At 41.2% G+C, this 23,029-nt stretch overlaps 1 protein-coding gene across 3 annotated transcripts in view; it reads right to left on the bottom strand.

Annotated features, from left to right (window-relative positions):
• The window catches only part of ALCAM (activated leukocyte cell adhesion molecule), a 117,152-nt gene that overhangs the window by 22,736 nt on the left and 71,387 nt on the right, over window positions 1–23,029 (bottom strand). For all 3 annotated transcript variants that reach the window (XM_040569359.1, XM_040569369.1, XM_040569357.1), the window contains exons 2-6: window positions 12,096–12,196; window positions 9,532–9,751; window positions 5,035–5,099; window positions 4,556–4,643; window positions 3,574–3,756 (exon numbers count right to left, since the gene is read on the bottom strand). In XM_040569359.1, the coding sequence (XP_040425293.1) occupies window positions 3,574–3,756; window positions 4,556–4,643; window positions 5,035–5,099; window positions 9,532–9,751; window positions 12,096–12,196 (657 nt within the window). The remainder of the gene's footprint in view (window positions 1–3,573; window positions 3,757–4,555; window positions 4,644–5,034; window positions 5,100–9,531; window positions 9,752–12,095; window positions 12,197–23,029) is intronic.

A 23,029-nucleotide genomic window follows, 5' to 3' on the forward strand; every position in this document is an offset into this window, starting at 1 on the left:
CATACTTCTGTCATGTTCAGTGAAGTTGAACTATAACTTACATTTTACTTCAGTCATTTTTTTTAAGGCAGAGACAGAGTATACTTTAATAGATGTTATTCTTCCTAAGTAGAAGCCTAAATATAATTTTTCAAAAACAGAGTAAAATGAACAAAATTAAAGGCAACAATATGGGCAGATAACTCTCACTGTTTTAATTTCAATGAATAAATAAAATTCCACCAAGGATGCCAGTCTTGCATTAAGACACAGTACAGTGCCCCTTATTAGACACCAAAAAAAAAAATCTAGACAGCAGAGAAACCCTTCCCTGACAGCTGATTTTGTGTGTTTAGCGAAGCATGGGCTCTACAGCCCTTCTGACCCTTAAGGCATTCATCATGTCCGTCTTCTGCTGTGGGATTTCGCAATAACAGGAGCTGCAGTCTGTTGTAGCCTCTCGATGACCCGGAGCCCTAGCATGGCTTCTCATCTCTCTTCATAGGAAGAGTGTTACCAGACTTCAAAAGCCACATCCTCCCTCCTTCAGATGCAATGCCCTTGGCTCCCTTTCCACATCCAAACATCATCCTCAATACCTTCAGTGCTGAAGCACAACTTTTCCCACTGAGGGAAGTCCAGCACTGCTGGTGGTGCGGTACGCAACAGACATCAGTAAGTAGCTGGCCATGAATCACATGCACACCTCTTGGCAGTTTCTGGCCAAAAACCCAGTTTGAGGGGCTGGCTGTTGAGCTAGCCTGCTGCAGAACCTGTCTTGTCCTCTGTCAAGTTTATGTAAAGGGGACCAGATGAAAGAAAAATATTGCAAAGTATAGCTAGATATACCCTGGCTTTGTTTCAAGACTAAAAAGGGAAGAATTACACCGAGGAAGACCTTCACGACTTTTAATTTGGAACTTTTTTCCCTACACAGACAAACAGAACTGGATTAAAAGTGGACACAGTTAAGTAAGAGTGACACTACTGCAAACCACCGGTCTTTCCTCTAGGCATATCTTACCCTTCTGTGCACTGCCATCAGCTGGGAGCAAAGTTTTAATCTCATTCTCTAAACTGTAAAAAAAATAAAATCTACAGAAGTAAATACCAGAAGGCTAATTAAATTGTTCTCTAAGGTGAACAGGTCACCCTTCTGAGGAAGGCAATACAGTGACAATGTTCACTGCAATACTCATGCTAAGCAGCACTCAGCAACGTGCTTCCCTGCCTTCATTAGTGAGCAGGAGCAGCTTGGTGAAGGCATGTCTTGCACATATCCCTGGCTTGGTCCATATCACCTTGTGCTTCTGTAAACCAGAGGCTTTGTATCTGCTTTCTGCAAGAGTGAAATTCTGGAAGCAGGCACCAAAGGGTGAATTTAGTGAAGGAAGGGTATTTAGTGAATGAATGCCGCTGTCTCAGACCCACCATACCCACAACTGACGTCATTCAGTGTAATTTTAACAAAAACATAGCTGCTGGAAGCAGCATGAGTAAAAATCACCTTTAACTCTAATCTCTTATGGAAAGGAGTTCATTTATAGCAAGACAGACACTTAACAAGAGGGCATGATTGGAAAGTTTGCCTGACTAACATTATCTTTTTACATTGATTAACTCTGAGCAGAACCGAACATATTCAGAGCCTAGATAATTTAGATACAATCAGACATGATTTAATTGGCCAGTGCCAGTTCTCTTGTATTACTCACGCTACTCTCTGTAGCTTGCTTACTACAGCTGCAAACCAGAGCCCATAGTTAAGCACTGTTTACTGCTGGCTGAGTTACCTTTCTCCAGCTAGCACCAAATTCTGCAGGAGCTCATTCACTTTTCTTCTCGCAGTGTTACAGTGGCTGGCTGCTTCCAGGGGTTCAACTGGCTATTAAACACTTGAGAGATGTCACTAACTGGCGATGGCACTAACCCTGAGCTAATACAAACAGTAAAACATTTCTTAAATTCTGACTAACAGGTATGTCTTCACAAAATTAAATAAAATCTTGTATAGGCATTAAGTGTGCATTCCCCATTTCTTTGCAATAAACAGGTAAGTTGCAAGGAATCTCACTGGATATCAGTGTGAACAGCAGGTCTATTTTATGATTTTTGCAACGTGCTTCAGAGACACAAAACATGATAATTTAGCAGTCAATTAAAAAAAAAAGTAAAGGCTGAAAGACATACTTCCATTTCTTAGAGGTGGGAGTCTGGCATTTTTTTTTCCGTCTTCATTACATTTGAAAGATTAAAAAAAAATCACATTTATTGAGAAAGAAACTAATTAGGATCACTGAACTAAATTTAAAACCAAAACCAAATCAGAAATCATTATCCTCAAGTAACATCCGTCAAGAAATCCATCTGTTGAAGCTCTGGATATCTGTTAATAAAAAGTTTCAGAAATTCTTTTGGAGATGCATTTGAGCAGAGTATGGAATTGAAGTTACTGCAAATGAAGATATGCAAAAAAGAAATTGGGCAACCTTTTACTCTAAAGCCAAAGGTATTCTTGGAAGGCAAGGTAGAAAATACTTTGCCACTTCAAGTCCAGGACTTTTGTTTTCAAGCCAGTAGAGCACACCTCCTGGCTGCAGAAATCCTGCGTGCATTACTCATTTTCTTCATATTCAACTGGATTACAGGGTTGTTAGACAATGCATACTAAGGTCCTAGGGTTGTCAGACATTGTATACTAATGTCCTATTGCACATCTGGACCATAGATTTAGACCTCATTGTTCTTAAAATGGGGACTTTACAAGCTGAGATATTACCTAAAGTGCACAAAGAAACAACACTTGACTGGATATATTGGTTATCCTTGCTTCTCTTCATTCTGTTACAACACACTGCCTTCTACAGTCCTTCACAAGTGTCACTTTACAAGACCCTGAAATGCCTCTTCCACCCTCCCACACTGCTAGCACCTTCTCTGACCTTTCCTTGCCAACTGTTTGTTTTCTTTATTCAAAGGAGAATTACGATCTCCAATAACACACTAAGGAAGTTGCTTTGGGACTTAGCCCAGATGGAAGTAATTATTCACAACATTCTCTACTTTAAAATTAGAAGTCTACCAGTACTCAAATGCCACATTTTAAATGTAAATATCAGTGTCTTACAGCTGTAGAGAAGCTACTACATTTCGTGCAAGATAGTCTACCGGCATTAGCTGCTTGGTGCTGACTCGTTTGCAAAAATGAAAAGCATTTCAGTGTAGTGTACTGAAAATTATACAGTGTATTAATTGCCTATTTCAGAGGACACAGATCATTCTGATCACCCCCTATCTTCGCTAAAGTTCTGAAAAAAGCATTTCACAGTAAATGCTTGTGGTTATCACTTTCCTTTTGCCAATCCAGTCTTAATATTCAGTATTCTACTATTAAATAGAAAGAAAACTCAGGTACATCTTAAGATAAATACAAATCATACAGACATTATACTCAGACCTTCAAACCAGCTTTGAAAACACCACCTTGATAGTCAAATAGCAATGTCTGTAATTTTGTAAACTGTCTCAGAGTTTTCATATTTTTTTTCCCCGAGGAAGACTTCATAGAGCAATAGATGCTTTTTAATAACTTACAGTGAACATTGAAGACAACTGGATCAGACTGTATCATTTTCTGGCCAGATGGTCCAAAATATGTCACGCTACAAGTAAATTTAGCGTTTGCATCTTCCTTTGTTGGCATGTACTGAAGAGATGATGTCATGGTGAAGAGCCCAGTTGATTTGTCCACAGTCTTTTGCAAATTTATGACCACAACTGAAAAGGAAATATTGTTTCACTCACACTTCCTACTGCAGATACATCTTGCTTGCCTTTTCTCTATTTATAGTTATCAGGCTGCAAACACACAAGCAACATGACAAATTACCCAACAGACTACACGAAGAGTTTTCCTTCAGTATCGCCACTGATATTTACTAGGAACATTTTATCAGCAACATATTCCTAACATACTGTATATTTTTAAATCAAAACAGAAAACTAATTTTCAATTATTTGTAATACAAATCTCAGCTTACTAAGAAGGCCTCAAAAATGCTGGCAAAACCCATTTTTAAGACCACATTTATCACTTAGCATTGTAAGCATTCCCTGTTTTAAGGAAGCTAAAATATTGACCTGATCAGCCTATCAAAATTAAAGTTGAAAGGCAAAAAAGGGAAGAAAAAAAAAACTGCTCTTCCTAAATATCCTGGAGAATAAATACCTGCATAAGAAGACTATGACTACGTCCAAACACAGTATTGGACAGATGTAAAATTGAGACAATTAATACTGTATACAAAGCTGAAAATTAGATCAGTTTCTACCAGCTACATAGGTTCAAGAATGGCTTGGCAATAGCATTACCGACCTTTCTCCCCACAGTGTTTTTTAAGCGTAGAGAGATTATATGACATAGCTTGGGTGCTCTGAGAGGCACCCGAGAAGCTTCCTTCCAGTTTCATGTTTCCGAATGAGTCATTTTCCTCAAAGGAACAGTACTTTAGACTAGAATAGAGCAATTCCCATAAACTGGGAGTTTACGGGAACAGTGTCCATTAGTGAAATGTACCTTCTTCCACAGGCTGCAAAACTCTCCCGTTTTTGTACCACGTAATGTTGCCTTCAGGATAACTATCTCTTGCAATGCACTCTCCAAGCTGCAAAACAGACAGGAATTAGTAGCTGGTTTTCTCCACTGTTTTAATAGATCTGTTTTCACTTAGGGTAAAAACTTCTAAACAGTTCAAATGCTTAACCCCAAATACATATATATTTAAATAGGACAAATCCCATCAGTATTTAGGTACAATATGAAAGAGGGTTCAGTGATGGGTCTAAGATCACGATGGACCCTGCTTGCAGGGCTATTAGGGTATTGTTGAGGGAACCACTCTGTGCTCAGTCTGGCTACACAACGCGATCTCCCACAGGCACAAATGCACATGCACCCTCTCTTAGCCTCAGTCCATCACCTCTCTCCACCTCAACTGCAAAGGAACTTTGGGCAGCCTTCAGACATGTAACTTTGAGGGATAATGCTGCTCTTACCATTTTTAGCTTCTCTGTTTCTAAGAAGTCTGCTTGATGCAAGATTTCTGGTTGAGAAGGTTGCTCTAAAACATAAATAGGATAAAAGCACCAGTGTCAGAAGAACAAACAGTTTTTTTTGAAAAAGCAAACATTACCAGAAGATGTGTGAACTTTAAGACTAACTACAACAACCTGTGCTGCTATAGTCTTGACTATATTTCGCCATTAAAAAAAAGAAAGAGATACTTCTACCCCAATATCAGCAAATGGACTGGAGAGGAGGAAAAAACACTACCTTAAAATGTGTCATACTTTCCCTAATGAATTCCATGCTTCCTGATAATATAAATTTTAGCCAGGCAAACTGTTCAGTACCTGGGAGGAGAAAACCTGCTCTGTTGTATCTGATTTATGTGACACACATGCTGGAGAAGGAACCAATGGTACAAAAACCACAGCAACATTAAAGCAGCTTTACTATGGATATTACTGTAGCTGAGCTGCCACTTCATAAAGGAACAAATTCAACTGGATCATTCTTCTAATGCTTATTTTTCCTAGTGGGTATTGTTACATTTAGGAAATTCAGACGACAGAAGTAGGTGTAATTACTTTAACTAATTTAAAGTTGCTTATGACTCCCTTAAAAAAAAAATAAACTTTTTCTTCAGTGCCAAAGTGTCTTCTTATTAAGTTTTTTAATGGTAGATGGACCTCTTAGCTTGCCAAAGTGGAGGATCTATCAGCATTTCCACCATAAAAAAGCACTTTCTACAGACTATATAAGTTGTCTGTTAAAATAGTTTGGCCTGAAGCCCAGAATGCAAATTCTTATCTCCAGAAGAGACGGTTTTTCCCACAATTTCTAAAAAAAAGTGGGGAGGAGTGAGGGGGAAAAATAAATCAATGTTTGCGCAGTCAAAGAAATCTTTGCACTCTAACTGTATTGCTTAAATAAGTATATGCATTATATACTTTTACAGACTGACACATCCTTAACCACGCCAGCTTACAAAATCTTTTTCCCCAAATCAAGCTCCCTTTGAAGTACTGCCAGCATTCCCAACCCCAGCGAATTCCATGCCAGCTTGCCAGAATTTCAACACCCTGGTGAAGTTACTCATCTGCAGGTGTACTGCTCCTGCTGTGGCAGAGACCGCAAGCTTACATGTTTCCCCAAGAATTCACTTGCTTGGTGTGCATGTGTATATGTGTGTATGTACACAAATGCACAGATACTCTTCGCTTGGAAGCCAAAATGGAACAGGAAGAAAAGCTCAAAAAGGAAATGAAAGGCAATAAAGAAGCTATTTATCTGACATTCTCAAAGAACTTGCTTGTGGCAAAAAAAAAAAAAAAAAAAAAAAAGAAACAGTGGAAGCTAAGCACCAAACCCATCACAATATCTTCAAAGGGCTAACAGAGTAAAATGTATTTTTTAAAGCCATGTGCATGTTTACTTCTTTTGTTAGTTATAAAGGAAAATGGTTAACCTATTTCTGTAAGAACCTGCCAAGGACAAAGCATTTTCATGTCAATTCAATCAAATTAGGTTTTACAAGACCAGTAACAGGCCTTCTGGTTTAGATTTTCTGGTCCCATAACCAGGAATAGTTTGTTTCCTGTCACAGTCACCAGCTGATCGAATCAAACCACACAGCCTTCCCCCAACTTTCCCTCCTGTCATCTCTCTTTTCCCCCAGGACTGCTCTCTGTGGCCATTCAGGAAGACCTCCGCTGTGCTTTGTACACCACCTGCATCCTTTGCACAAAGGCAGTCAGTCAGAGGCCCGCCGGTTCTGCGCCTTTTGCTATGTGGGTGCCTTGGTTCCCCTGCAGAAGCTGGGGATGAGAGGCTCCACCTGTGCTCGCAGAGCAGCCGCTGAAAGGAGATGCCTGCTGCCAAATCCCAGCAGCCACCGCAGACGTGCGAAGGTAATTCGCTATAAAAGACTTACTTGGCTTTTACTTTCTACAGCGAGATGAAATTCTAAGCTTAGCAGCAGCAGAAAACACTTTGGGAGGTTTACAGCTTCAGCACACAGCTCATCTCTCAGCTGAAGAGCTCGCCTGAGCACTCTGCAACCCCACACAGGTACTACGATAGGAGGCTCACTGCCTGCGACAGCCAAATATCGGTGCTGCTGGACAGCAGCTAGTGTCTGCAAGGCTGCTCTGCTGGAAACTGTGTCCATTTAATTCCAGAGAAAGAAGCTGATGGGATCCATCTGGAAAGCTGGTAGAGCTTGTTTGAGTAGTCCAGTGAGTGTGACTAGCAGGTGGGATCTGTGCAATGAGCCATTTCGGCTCGTTAGCCCTGAGCTAATCAGGTAGCAACAGCTGAGGGTGTGACAAGCTCCAGTGAAACCCGGCTTTAGTCAAGCCTTCTGGGACAGGGCTGAGTTTCAGATACACAAGTCTTTTGGTTTATGAGGGTTTGCACCACGGTGGCTTAGCTCTGTATCTGTGGTTCAAGGAGCTTAGAAACTCCACTGAAGAAATGAAACACCACTTAGAAGTACCACTGAATAAATGAAGCTTGCAGGCTACTCTTAACTCATTCATAATTAAAACAAGCAAGAGCAAAAACTGAAAAGCCCCCAACCAGTCTCAAGGAAGTTAAACGCACAGATATGTTATGAGAGCCCTAAATAAAGTTGTGAACTCAAAATGAAAAACTGCAAAGGTAACTCTTTCTTGCCATGCTATGTCAACCACATTATGTATGTGCCATCCTCTACTCTTGTTTTCCTCAGTAAATAGAAGCTTTCTCTATTAGTATTAATGCATACTATAAAATATACAAGCTGTGCTCCATGGCTGAGTTAGCATTGTGTTAATATTCAGTACAGTACACAGTAATTCAAGCCGTTAGTATTTAGTTCACCATATACCACTGTCTCATCTACATATTTACTGCTGTGCGATAAGTAAACATGATAATTCTTTATCATTTCCTTTGAAGCACTGAGTTTACTATGCGTGCACTGAGCGCGCTTGTCCCTGTCGTCATTAATTCACTTGTTCTTACAGTCAAATGCAAAGTGAAACATGGGAAAGGGAATTATTGTTGACTCCTAATCTACCTTCAAACTCATTTATGCCATTGACAAACTTCTGCCAAGACAACACCGCAGCCTTCCTGACACCTTCTCCCAGAGAGAAGCACAGGATTTCCCTTCTAAAACACATTCTTCTTGTTTAAGCAAAAGTGTGGTCTGTTTGAAACTGCAGCACGTACAAATGCTAACCTTGGCTTCAACTGACCTACATCCCTAAAAAGGAGCAACCAATGCCCTTCCACTGGGCGGTTCAGCTTTCGAGGGAATGTGTTTCAGCTCTGAATCAGGTTTGCCAATGCTCATGTCTGACCAGAGCAGGACTGCTCTGGTTCACACTGCAGATCAGCCTCACAGCATGTAACCTGGGTTCCTATGGGTGCAATGAAACCAGAACACATGCTTCAGAAATTCCCTTAATGCTTCCCACAAACAGTGCATGGGACCATACGACGTCTAGTTCTAAGTTCCCCATAGCATGTTGTTGCTGTGTCCTCAACACCTACAGATCCAATTCTGTGGCTGCAAAACTACTAATCTAGACGTAGCCATTGTCACCAGGACATTGCAGAGCCCAAGGAGACCAGTCCTTCCAAGACTAAAATGACCCTCTGTCAATTGCTCTCAGAGGATGCTCAAAGGTATAAATGCCACGTTACTCTTTCAACAGACCAGATGTTGAGACCTCAGATTTGACTTCATTAATCATAAAGAGGAGGATCTTCAGAAGCTGCTGGAAAGAAGCCTCAGGAAGTCAGGCTTCTGAGAGACTTACTGTTTCACTTAGAACAAACAAATAAATCAAACAAAAAAAAAAAAAAGAGGAAAAAAACACCCAGCACTCTTGAAAGTCTCCACTGTGATCAAGCAGTTGTAGTGATATCAAAATGGTAATATACTTTGCAGGTCTTTCTTGCTCTAAAAGAGAACTGCAGCCTGGTATACCTCCTGGTAGTTCAACAGGGAATAAAGTAAGAATTTGGGGCTAGCAGCTGGTTTTCCAACTCCTCGCTCACTCAAAGGTCATGCCACTGCATACTGGCTGCTTGGAGTTGCTTTAAACCTCTACACTGATCTAACCCTTTATACCACACATGGTTAATGCTTCTCTCCTGCATAAAAATTTGTTTAGAGAACAAATGAAAAATAATCAGCGCTAATTTTACATTTTCCATTTCCAAGGCCAAATGACATCACATAAGTGAGTCATTATCAAAGTCTAAAATTCTCTTTGAGCCAGCACTTATCATGAATAAACCGTAAGTGCAGGCAGTCCTGTTACGTAAATGCTACCAGTAGATTACATTTTGAAAGCTGCAGAAATTTGCTAGTCTTAGTAATGTACTCAGCAAAGCTTACTTTCTTGGCTTTAGTCTTTCCCTTAAATAAAAGTTTTCTTAATTTATGATTCAGATACTGATGAAGGTTAGCAGTAGTAACAACGAGATTTACTTACTGAAGACTTTGACTATCGTTGGCTCTTCGGAAACATCGTCTTCTGTTACTAGCATACATACAAATCTCTTTTCATCACTGATTCTTGCATTCCTGATGGATAATGTATAGTTTTCTGAGAGACTCAACCTGTTTTTGTAGTCTGGTACATCATCATACTGTACATTTTTTTTTGTTGATGATCTGAAGGCAATAAATACTGGAGATCCATTTGGCATTTCCTATAATAAAAGGATAAACACCTCTATTTTGCATGAACACTCAGATTAATTTTAGAAGTTCCTGAAGATCTGCAATCGGTACAAAACCATAATTTAAAAAATCTTTAAAATACATGACATTACTTTTTGCTGATTAACTTCTGCTGCACAAGCAAGAAATTCAGTGTTATATGAGAGCTAGTCTAAGACTGCTGTTGTACATGTTGAGAATATCATCAGCAGAAGTAATTTCAGTCCTTTGACTCAAACTGCAGCACAACACAGGGCTTTCTGAGATCAAGGCTGGTGTTTCTGGCACCACCTGACTCTGCGTATATGAAAAACTCATTTGAAATAGAAGCCTTCATGAGCTAGGCTCAAAAGCTTCAGTTTCCCTTTTTTCATGATTGTTTTACATATTCATATTGTTTGTCTGGGATATTCAGACTTCATTCCAAATGCAGGATTTAATCAGGCATTACTGCCTATTTTATTCTAAATTAGGTTTTAGCTTTCTTTTTTTCCTTTTTGTTTTTAAACGGCCCAAGAGCTTGTGGCATGGGAATATACATACAATCAAATACTTTTATTTATGCACCTCAGGATAATCTGAAAAAAATAATTTTGTAGACATCCTCCTATTGATATGATCCATATCAATCAGTATGCAGTTGCCATCCTACGAAGGAATACAAAATTGAGAGCATTGCACAAACCTACTGTATCAATATTTTATTTTCATGAGAGACCAAGTTACAAGCTGAGTGGTGCGGGCTTCAATTTCCCCCCTGCACAGAGAAGGGACAAGACAATGTCCCCCTCTAAATACAGTGAGGAGAAAGGTTGAATCCAACTCTATGTTCAGTACTGTGCTGAGGGCTGGAAAAGGTTTTAGTTCCCTTTTATCCTTTGCACCCTGCAGCACTGATAGTAGCAGTGCTCCCAGCACAGTATCTCAGCTTGACTGCAGAGCCCACGAAAGCATGACGACGCTGTGACAGGAGATGAGTGGTGTCAGAGCCAGGGCTGGGAGCAGGAGACAACAGTTAATGTGAAGCTCGAATTCCCTTACAGTCTTTTTCCCTCTCTCACTTTCAAGTCTTGGATTATTCCAGATGTCTGTCACACAGGAAAGAAGGCATCGCCTTAGCTTTATACACAAGAAGTTGGCTGTCAAGCACAACGAGCTCTTAACTCTTCAAGCCCAAATGGGATTCCTCTTTCTATTGATGAAATAATCACCCTGCCAAAAAAAAAACAAACCTGCAAACCAACAAACCCTCCCCACCCCAAAAACAAGTGTTACCAGCTGGAAGCTGCCCTGGGAGATCTGGTATCAGCTTCACTTGGTTGTATGTTGACTATGTCAACAATTTCTTATAAACTGCAGCTGCTTTTTTCACATCAGGTTTGTGCCCCTTCCCATCAGCCGCAGATGGTACCAGTGACGCGTCCACACACTTAGGCCAAGCTGTAATGCCTCCTTTTGCTGACTGGTGCTCATCACTTGTCTGAGACAAGCAACCCAAATGCACCTTTTCTTAAGTAGCCTTGCATCTATCTTCATAGAGGTGGACTTGTGTCTTCCCAAGATTTCTGACTTTGCATCCCAAAACATATTTGCAAAGCAGGAATTCTCAAGTGCATGAGGTCTGTAAAATCTGCAAACCTCTAGGTACAAGGGAAAGAGGTAGGTGGATGGTGCAGTAACAACAGAGACGGATCCTTCTACTTTAAAATAGACTGGTGGATGCCATTGAACTAGAGAAAACTACATAATTTTAAATCCACTGTCAGAGTTGAAATCACTTGTTGCTGGTAACATTTTGGTTTGGAGCACGCAAGGAGATTTAGATCAACTTTGCAGAAGCAGGGAAAACAGGCAGGGTGAGACCACTGCAGCTCCACTAAGGTCAGCTCCACACTCCTCCCTGTGCATAAAATACACTCAGCCATGAAATGATGCTGAGACGGCAACTATCCCATGAACCAAGCACGGGGACGGCATTTTCCTGGGGATGAGGCAGGCCCTGCCTCAGGCAGCCTGCTTCAAAAGCATTCAAACGTACAGCGGTGGCTCTGTCAAGCTAGTGAGATGCTGCTGGGTAACATGCCAGATTTCTAACACAGGTTGGCAGAGGACCCCCCGACAATTATTTCACTTGAACAATGAGATTAATTCCTCAAACCTTTCATCCATACTTGGCAGAAGTTATACAGCTGGGAATCTAGCAGTCTTTCACACAGAAATAAAAACCTTTGCATATGAGGCAGAAATCCTATCAATTGGAATCCTGTAGCCTCATGCACAAAAAATATACATCGCATACCAGCTCTAATGAAAAAAAAAGTAAGCTATACTTACATATTTCCATTTTCCAAACATAAGACCATCTGGTACTTCTAGACGACAAGGCATGGTAATAGTGTCTCCATATACTGCATTTACTGTATACAATCCCAGAGCTAGAGAAGAAACAGAGAAAGAGAGGAAATAATTAAAGCATTTTCTTGAATTCCAATATGCTAACATTTGGTGCATAGTTACTACAAAAAAAAAAAAGCCACGTTCTTTGTAAATGGTTATTTTCCAGCATGCAGGGTTCATCCCAAAACCTCTAACAAAGCAGGATTCCTGCCACTACGTTAGTTTACTTAAACATTAAGCCCTTCTTGGACCCACATTTCCTGCTGCTGTCAGGAGGAGTCACGTGAGTTTTCAGACAGGGTTTCACCTGCTCCATTGGATGACCACGCACACTACAGTCCGTATACACAGCTAGCATTACAAACTCAGACCTTGAGAAGGAAAACCCCCAAACATTTATTGTATGAAAAATTGGCCACTCCTGCCTGGAGGGGTTACGCTGCAATGCTCTGCTGTGATGAGGCCAGCTGACAAGCCTTACCCTGATTGCTGCACTACATTAAAAACTTAGAAAAGAAAGAAAAAGAGAGTGTTATTTGAGTGCTATGTTCCCTTAAACCTGGGAAACAAACTAGTCTGTACATTGAGGTTAAGTGAAATGGTTCTATGAATTATTTAAAAATAGCTTTTTAGAAACCTCAGCACAGTGTTATTGTGCTAATGCATACGATTCACAGGGTAGAAGTGACCCACTTATTTTCATTGTCCAAAACATGCGAACTGAACAAAACCAACAGGCCCTTAAGTGAAGAACTGTTAAAATGCAAGGGAGTTTCAAGCAGAAGATGTTAAAACTCTGCGCATTTGCCATGATTTCACTGTGCAACATTTCTTGGCTCCTATTTTTAGCAGCCACCCCTGCTCTCGGGGAAGCCCAGTGCTCCTTACACTGCAGCCCCACCAGCTCGCTGCTGGGAGGTTTTGGGCTGGCCTCCGGTGCTTGCTCGGCGCCACAGAGCAGGCACGGTGGCTGCCAGCTCTCGCCCACACGTCTGCGGCTTTGGCCAGGGTCTTCTGCCTACAGAGTCAGGACCCTCCCCATGCTGTGCCTTCATTTGCAGCTGAAGCTACATCGTTACAGGCTTGCTGCCAGAGAAACATTCTCTAAGAGAGAGTAGTGGGATGCTAGTGATGTGGCCATGGCTGCAGCAGCACCCCATCCTTCTCACAGGCATAATTTTTTCTGGTGATTCAGCCCTTCTTGCTTGTGCTGGAGAATGGGCTGAGCAAACCTGTTCCCAGGTGCCCCCGAAGACCTGAGCCACAGCCCCTTCATCTTTCCATGAGTCTTGAAGCAGCCACTGGGATGACCTGACAGTTCTCTTGCCTTCTGCACGTATACTCCGTAGGGAGACTTTCCCTAGGGAATTGCTTTTCCTTGAGTTATTTTCAAAGATCCAAACCTTGAACTCCTTGCCCGTAACTTGAATTAGACAGACTCCAGAACATTTTTCCTCAGGTGAGGACTTCTGAGCTCGCAGTTAGCACCAGCCAATACTCATCATTTGCATCACTGTGACAATTAGGCTCTTCTCTATTTTCTGTGGTACTACACGGAGAAATACTACTCCAAAATCCTTCCTTAGAGAAGCTTACAGCCTAGACAACATCATATGGTAGAGCAGAGAAGCAGGCAAGCAAGCTGGAGCTTGATGGACTAGGGGAATTCAATAGGTAAGAGGCAACAGCACTGGCACGTACCATAAAATTTCTTTTCATCATAGCAAGCTGTATCAACTAAGCAACTGCTAATCTTCTGACGCTGTTATATATTTGGTCACAAACATGCTTTGGGTACATTATTCGCATTATAAGGACTGCATGCTCTAATTTGCTGTGGTTTGCTTTCTAACTTACAATAGCAGTTGGTCCACTAGATGGCGCTGAATAAGTGCACGCTCTACAAGCAAAGCACAAATTTTTGGAGAGAGCAGCTAACTTTAATTTTAATGAAATAGGACCGACGTTTTATGAAATCAAACTACAAACAGAAGTAAAATTCAAAACAGGAATATTTTTTCCCCACGACCCTCCCTTGCATTCATCCTCGTTCTGATCTTCAGGAGAGGGACCACACAACTTGGGCTTTGCCAGCTGAATCCTAACGTTCATTTCAGCTAGAGCAGGAAAGCAGTCCTTTTTGGTTCCTCTCTCCCACGGGTGCAAAATTACAAGAGACTTGGAAATCTTTATTCCACTGGTAGCCAGGTTAGTACTCATTCAAATTCCAGGCACTAGTAACTTGAAATTCCGTAACGGCATTTTGCATCACATGGAAAACCAGAAACCGCTCTTTCTGCTAGCAGATATGCTCCGTCATTAGGGAAAAACAAAATAACCCTGTGGGATCTGCAAGGCTGTTCGCTACTGTTCTCTCCTAGGCAGTCGTTTAACCCCTACGAGTTGCTAAGGTAACAAGCATATGCCACCAAATACTTGACAAACAGCCCCAGGAATGTGAATGAAACTCTTTCTGGAAAGGATTTACGTTTGTAGCATTCAGAGCAGGTAATCAATGAATGGCCTGATAAATGGAAAGCCTGGCCTCTGATTTTGAAGAATTCTTTCATCTGAAATGCATTCCTTCAAATGGAAAAAACCCTGCAAAATCATGTCTTGTTGACATAAATTCTGCCTAAACTAAACCATACAGTTTTCTAGGAATTTAACACAGAATGAAAAAAAAAAAAAAAAATAGGTTTTACTTTACATGCAGAGAAACAGTCTTTAGAAAAACACAAAAGGTCCTGCAGTAAAATTTTCTCCTTCCTCTTCTGTAGGGAGAAATCTAGGACGTTTAAGGAGTGCAAACAAGTTGAACAACTGCAAACTTTCACAGCAGGAACTGCAGTAATCTTTGCAAAACAACTTTGCAAACCAATACGTTACAAAACAAACAAACAAAAAATCTCAACAAATGTAGAAATTCCTCTTTGTAGCTATTAGATGCATTTGTAAAATGGTGCAATGGAGAGGAAAATGACTGCTTTAACTACAGAATAATGCCTACCATTTATTTTTTATTTTTTGGACATAGACTCCAGCTCATTTGAAGACAGAGAAAATGAAAGAGACTACAAATATGTAACAAATTGTTCCATGCCCTAACAGCACCCTGGGTCAAGGTCAAGGCCCTCATATCTCATTAACTGCAGGAGGGAGCGAAGGCAATTGTAGGGAATAACACAGCAAGAAGTCACCAAACATCATTCCCTGCCCTGGTGCATTTCTGATACAGCTTTCGATGCCTAATTAAGACTTTAACCCGCTCCCCTACATGATTTTCAGATGTTGTCTTCTAAAACTGAGGTAGTGTCATTAACAACAACACTAATGCAGAGGCAGGATCTCATCCCACAAGTGCTGGGGGAAGAAGCACTGCTGAACTAGCTATGGGCTATAGCTATACCCCGAGTTAACCCAGCTCACCTTCCAGTTCCCTATATCCAGGTCTGAGAAGGCTGAGGTACCTCCTAACTCATTTCCCCCTCTTTGACCCAGTGCTGAAGAAACTCCACTCAGAGCCAGATGAAACCTTTCTGCATCGGTTCGGACGCGGGAAGAAAGCCGCAGCATCAGGAGGTATTTCAAGTCAGAGAAAGATCCCAGCAGGATGCTGCTAAATTGAGATGACATTTGCTGCTGATGCTATTAATTACGGCACTTTCCACGTCCCTGTGGCAGTGCTAACTGGCATCCTTCTTTGTCCCCCTCTCGGCATGTGTTGCCCAAGGGAAGAACTGAGCAGTTACTACCCACAGACTTGGGTGACAAAACCCAAAATCTGACTAGTTGATCAGAAGCTTAGAGGCAGAGGAGGGGCTATTACTGTTTTCTTTTAGATCTTCATCAAGAGTGCATGATGCAAGTTATAATTTAGACTAATTATTATTTTTTAAATCAGTGGGGTTACATGAGAGGAACGATTCGAAGGCGAATATCTAAAAATCAGGAAAACTGATGTTTTTTTTCCAAGGTAACAACAAAAGCTGTAGGAGGTGTGTGGGAAGTTGCCACGTTTTCCACCTCTTTCTTCCATCTGAAATATTGGATGCTTGTTTTGCAGAAACCCCTTTTTGAAGTGCTTAAAGGTAACATTTATAGGAAAATGTAATACAGACCACAGGCTGTTCAAAGACCCTTTAGATGCAAGATTCACCAGAGACCATGAACTTGTGTCCAGAAATATGAGTAGCAGAGGTACTGCCTGAAATGCACCTTCACCTACAGGCTCAGCTGCCTCAAAGTGCAGCTTAATTCCACTCAGTAAAGCGAACGACATTTGGGAAACTGAGCCTCCCTCAACACCTCAGAGTCCACCAGTTTAACTGATGCTTTATATGCACAAAGACATTCTACCTTTTCCTTCTGCACCTGATTTTTTACTGCTGATGCTCCTGACCCTGAAAGGTTCAGCAATGATGCTTCCCATTACACTTCCTCAGGAGCAAGGTCTCAGAAGACAGCAGGACACCGGTGCCTGTGCTATTGGCATGCTCGTAGGCAGAGGAGGTCAATTCACATCTTCCAGAATAGAAGTGTCCAAAGCAAAGAGCTATTGTGTTATTTAGTGCCTACTTCAGAAACTGCCAGTTAAATTTGGCACTCCAAATCTTTAGTTGAGATTTCGTCCCTCTCAGCTTATCTCGAAGTAGCCCAGGTTAGCTCGTATGTAATACATTGTGGGAGGCTAAAAAGATTTGCCTAATGAAATAAAGATTTTATTACGTTGCTTGTTATCAGCTCTGAAGTAGCCACAGGCACATTTTTCTTTCTGCCTTCCCCTCCATTTCCTAATGGGATTTCAGGTACATAGCTATACATGGGTCTTCTTGAGCATCCATTTAGGTACCAGCCAGGAAATGTCAGTACTTCACAAAGACGGTAATTGCAAGTTCTTGAGATCAGAAAATTGCCTTTTATTAACAGAGTTTTATTCTATTGACAAAGCAGTATTTGAATGACAGCCGGGTGTTGGTGCAATGCAAAAGGTATGAGCAAAAACTGTCCAGCTTTGAACGAGTTGGGACTTGGCTTCCTGTCCCAACTGTTTGTTGATGCTGACCTTTAACATTGAAAACTAATTTTCATTTAACTACAAGCACTATTTAGAAAGAAAATTAAGAGAGTTCACAGAATGGTTAAGGTTGGCAGGGCCCTCTGGAGGCCATCTGGTCCAACCCCTGCTCACTAAGGTACACCCACAGCAGGCTGCCCAGGCCCACCTCCAGGTGGCTGTTGAAGATCTCCATGGAGGAGACTTCACCGTTTCTCTGGGCAGCCTGTGCCAGTGCTCTGTCACCTGCACAGCAAAGATATGCTTCCTGATGTTCAGAAGGAACCTCCTATGCTCCAGGTTGTGCCCACAGCCTCTTGTCCTTGCACTGGGCACCACTAAGAAGAACCTGGCTCTGTCCTCTTTGCACCTCCCCTTCAGGTATTTGTACACGTTGATGAGATCCCCTGAGCCAGTCCCTGAATCATCTTGGTGGCCCTAATGCTGGACTCTCCAGTAGCTCCACTTCTCTTTTGTACTGGGGGTGCAGGACTGGACCCAGCACTCCAGGTGTGGCCTCATCAGCACTGAGCAGAGGGGAAGCATTACCTCCCTGACCTGCTGGTGGCACTCCACCTAGTGCAACCCAGGACACTGCCAGCCTTCTCTGCTGCTATGGCACGTTGCTGTCTCATGTTCAACTTGGTGTCCACCAGCACCCCCAGGTCCTTTTCTGCAAAGCTGCTTTCCCCCAGCTCAGCCCCCAGCCCATACTGCTGCATGGAAGTTGGACTCTTCAGATAGTACTCAACTTCCAGCTACTTTTCTCCTCTCCCTTTTCTTTGCCTGGCAGAAAGTCACTTTTTCAGAAAAACATGCCACGGAAAACATGGGATGCACTTTAGGAGGTCAAAAGACTGATTAAACAAGGAAAAAAAAAAAGAAAAAAAGCTTGCGTTATCAAAATTCACACACATGACAAACCCTGTTTGAGATTGGTGGGTATGATCGTTCCTTATTTTGTAAGTTGGGCATCAAAACACAGAAGCAGGGCAAACACTTCAAGAAAATTCAAACACTGATTATCTTCATCTTACATATATGATTAAGAGCAAGCGTGTGTTTGTGGATGTTATCAGGTTATATAAACAGTATATTTCCTACCTCGCCTTGTTTAAATAGTGAAAAAAATCTACACACCGGTGACTAAGAATATTACTTACAGGAGAGTTGTCAGTATTATTAAAGATGGAAACTAACTTCACAAAAACATATCCAGAAGTATTTAATGCAATATGCTTTTAAAACAATGTAACAGAACTTGCTGAAAGGTTTCTTGCACTTTATCACAGCATTCTTTCAACATTTTCTCATCCCTGAATAATATTAGAGTTCAGGCAATTTTAACACCAAAGGACAAAAAAAAAATCCTTTATCATCTTCTAAGCACTGATGTAATGGACAGCAATTACCCTTTGGAACCATCAGTGCTTACTTGAGCTCTGTGAAGATGTGAAATAACTGAATGGGAATGCACATTCATCTTTTTTTCTTCTTTTTTTTTTTTCTTTTGGCAAGACCCAACTCAAAACATGGTTTCTACTCTGGAAGATGTTAAATTTCCTTTTTGACAAGCTGGTCAAAGAAACACCTACTTAACTAAAGATACAAGCTGTCAAACCCAAACAGGCACGCTTATGTGCTTAACACTAATTTTGGCAAGTCCAAAGGCAGATAAGGGAGGTGGGGTTTGGCACCCAGCAAACCAAAGCCATCAGGCAGTACTGAACAGGGAACAGGCAGAGTAGTTAACATTAGAAACACTGACAGCACCAGAGCTGGAGAGCACCAAATATCAACATATTTCAGATATCATTACCCTATACAAAGCAGTATGCTTGTTGAAACATTCAGAAGTTTTCCTTATAAAGGGGGAAAAATACTAAAGAAAACATGTCAACATTTATGATGGGTAAGAAAAATAAAACTGAAAAATTAATAGCTGTGAAAAGGGTGGTAACGGGCTCATGCTTTATCTGAAATCACATCTTGCAAGTTGCACTGCAAAAGTTGTGCGTGGCTGGGAAAGTTGGGAGGGATTTTTTGTTTTAAGCCAGCAAGTGTGAACACACACCCCAAATCACTCTTTACATCTTTGAACTTTTAAAATGTTGTCAAGCTATGACCGCTAATAACTAATATTGTTCTCCTGGTTTCAATTTCTATATAAATCATTCAAATGGTTTCCTTCTCAGTACAAAGAGACCATCTATAACTTGCTCAGATGACCTGTTACATCTGACCAAGGCTGCGCGGGCTCCATCGTGTTACCAACAGAGAAACCCCCGGCCACCTCCTCCATCTCAGGGCAGGAGGAGGAAGGACAACACGTGCTTCTCACTGGTATTTCACCCTGCAGTTCAGCCAGTCGTGCACATCATGGGAACCACAGTTTTATTCAGCTGTCACTATACTTATACATGCATACAGCTTGGCTTTCTGTGTAACCTTACGGGTGAGCTCAAGACTGGGACTTCCATGAGTTTAGGTAGAATAGTCATGCAAAATCCCACCGAGCACTTCAACCACAATTTTCAAAGTCCACACAGGACTCTGGGTGGCACCTAACTGCTGCTTATCTCACTGAGGGCTATTTCTGTGCTGAGATTTCAAAACTTCCAGCTGCTTCAGTACTTGGGCAGCAATTTTCCCCACCTCCCACACCAGAATACAGCTTTCCTATCTGCATGTTCCCTTTGTGCAAGCTTTGTTTGTGGCTTGGTTTGGAATGATTGTAGCGCAAGCTTTTGAGAAGTTTGAGGGAAATTTCAATCTGCAAGGCAGAAGTCTTAGAAAGTTGTGTACGTCCAGGGGCAGACAGCTTTGCAGAAGATGCTAGTGTGCAGTTTACAGGGCTATCATTACAGTGAGTTTGCCTTAGCGATGTTCACACTGAGCACTCCTCTGAACATTTTATATCATCACTGGAGAACGTACAGAAGAAAAGCTTCTTCAGCCTGAATGTACCAAAACTCCTAGATTGCTTATATTATTATAATAATTCTAAATAAACTTTGTCATTTTAGGAGCTTTTAATATTATATATAAGGCAATGATCATGGCAGTAATCATAAAAGCATCAAAACATTTCTAGAATTTTTGATAGGTATGCAAAAGAAATTTGTGCATAGCCATCGTCTCTTAAAATTTGAATATTCCTCATTAAGTGACAAGGATAATGAATTTAAAGTAAAGCAGACACTGCTTTCCAGGTCAGGTAAGCTTTGAAACTACACACAAAAGCATTAGCATCTGCAAAGCTTGAGATCAAATGAGTAGTTCAAAGCTCAGCAACCGATGCAAAACGCTCTGCAAAATTATTAGCATCTACACACAAGCCTTCCTACAGCTCCACCCCAGCCATTGCTACAGCACCCAACTCCAAGAAGGCAACGTATATTTCTAAGACCAGAAGCTCTGAAACTTGACCAGCAAGGCTCTGGTTTGCTTGGGAGTAGTAAGCGCATCTCTGCTTTTTAATCCAGCCCCTTTGAAATCAAGAAGACCCCAAAATCTACTACAGAACTGGAAGGAAATCCCATGAAAGACACCACTGCCTTTGTACTGCATGGGATAGCAAAATTTCTTTTTGAAGAGAAAGCCCTAAGCTTTCCAAAGCTAATCCAAAACCAATCACATTTGTTCTACAGATTTGTGGGTCTAAATTTTCAAATTCCTTGAGTAAATCTTACAGGCTTAATAAATTACATATATATATACTGTAAGCAGGTAAAACATAGTGTAATCCAAGCAAGTATCTACAAATACAGCATAGGGAAAAGAGAGATACCTACTTAAAAATCCTGAATTAGCTTAAGGCTAGCAGAAACAATATTTCTGCACGATCTGGATGGAATCATGCTGAAAGACAACATTGGCAAGTTGCAGTCAGAAGTAAAACAAAAAACAAGAAAAAAACACCATACAGTGCAAAAAGCTACTTTTTCACAATTGAAGCTTCAGCCGAAAGACCACTGCTAATGACTCACTTTGATGACAACTTTTACGGTAATTTCTTCAGACAGTTCTCATAACTCAAAGGAAGACAGAAGATGGCCAGCACATCTTGATACTTCTGTTCAAGAGGTAGCCACGAATACCTGTGGTTTTACTTATTTTTTTCTTTTAAATATCCTAGGAATTTGAAAATTATTAAAATAGTTACCAACATATGGTGTGCTTTTTTTCATTTTTTCATTTTTTTTTGAAAAAAGTATTCCAGCACATCTGTCAAGGCAGTGAGTTGTAGTTTAACAAGGGTTGATGATACAAGCTGTTTGCGAAGAGATGAGCAGCAAAATGGGGAAAAATAGTTCCTGCGTCAATACTGCAGTAAGTTTCAACTTTAAAGGGTACATCTATTTTGGCAGTGGAATCAGCAAAGCCCCTTTATTTTGATGAAACCTCTTCTTTCTGAGGTTAGCCTCTGATTGTTCCCCCAGCATACTTCTTTTCTGCTTCTCAGCTGCCCTTCCAAAACACTCTCCTATTTGATGAAACTACTCCAATTATTTTTCATCTTCTTGTTATGCTAGTCAGCAATGCTGTCAAGTATCCAATAGCGTAAAGGGGCTTAGAAGTTTCTATTAAGTCACAGAAAACCTGTAGCTCAAAAATAACTATCTAAAATCCCCTGAAATCCTGTGTTAAAAAAAAAAAAAGGGCAAAAAAATACCAAAAACAACAAAAACACCAAGAACAAGAAAAAATAAAAAACAACAATAGAAAGTGTACTAAATAAAGAGCTGGCCCTCTTGCTTTTTCATAACCTGATATTGACAGTGGGGATCAATATACCCACAGGCTAATACTGCAGAAAAAGCACCTGATTTATACATAAATGCTGAATAAAAAGCTAAACAGCGTATGTTTTCCATATCAGAACTATGAGAGATTTTGTTTTGGTACTCCAAGAGTATATTACCCTGTCATCCTAGATTTGTAGTCAATGTCAAGCTGGCAGCACACCAACGGAGAAGGAGGCTGGACTTCTGCCTCCTGCACCCTCCTCCTTGCTTGTGCTGCTTGGCTGTAGAGAGAAGCTCTGGAAACGTGGCTGCACTGAAGCTGAGATGGGAGAGCAGACAGCAGCAGGGGCCAAACCCACCGGCTCCTTCCAGGGGCACGTGGAAGTGAACCTGCTGTTTCTTGTACATGCCACATTTGGGCTTCCTTCCTACCACGTGGCCGGGACTTTGTTGTACCCAACCATTAACCTCTTCTCATTGGCCTGCACGGGATCACACCGATGAGAAGAAGCAACTGCAAGACTGCAAGGAAGCAGTCACTGCATCTCGCTTGGTCAGCTACTGTTTGTGGAGAAGTGCAATCGCTGTACCATGCCACGACTTCACCGTTACCACCTATCAACAAAACACAGGTAGTGCACCAGTGTCCCTGACCCAGGGTGCTCCTTTCCAACTATGGAAAACACAGGAAAACAAGTTTTTGTTCATGTGTCCACATATGTTAGTAAAGTACACACTAGCTTGTCTACGTACAAGCTAGCACATCCCTTCAGATTTTAGTCTGTGACTATCCATAAACAGGTAAGAGTACAAAGAGCAGATGGGCCTTCCATTTTTTTTAATTTTTATTTTTTTCAGGAGTTATGCACTAAGAAATGTATGCCTTTTGCAGTCAGTTCCAACTCTTCCATCAAAACAATGGTAAAATAGTTCAAATGAGCCCCTAGCTTTGGAAAAGCAGCCCATAAGCATACTTTTCCTTCTCCTGGGATCAGCCAGGTGCGAGGATGCACACACAGACTGCAGCATCATAGAAAATTCTGACCCTGAAGCCACCTGCTCCCTAA

Source organism: Cygnus olor, chromosome 1 (genome assembly GCF_009769625.2).
Source record: "Cygnus olor isolate bCygOlo1 chromosome 1, bCygOlo1.pri.v2, whole genome shotgun sequence".
NCBI classification, from domain to species: domain Eukaryota; kingdom Metazoa; phylum Chordata; class Aves; order Anseriformes; family Anatidae; genus Cygnus; species Cygnus olor.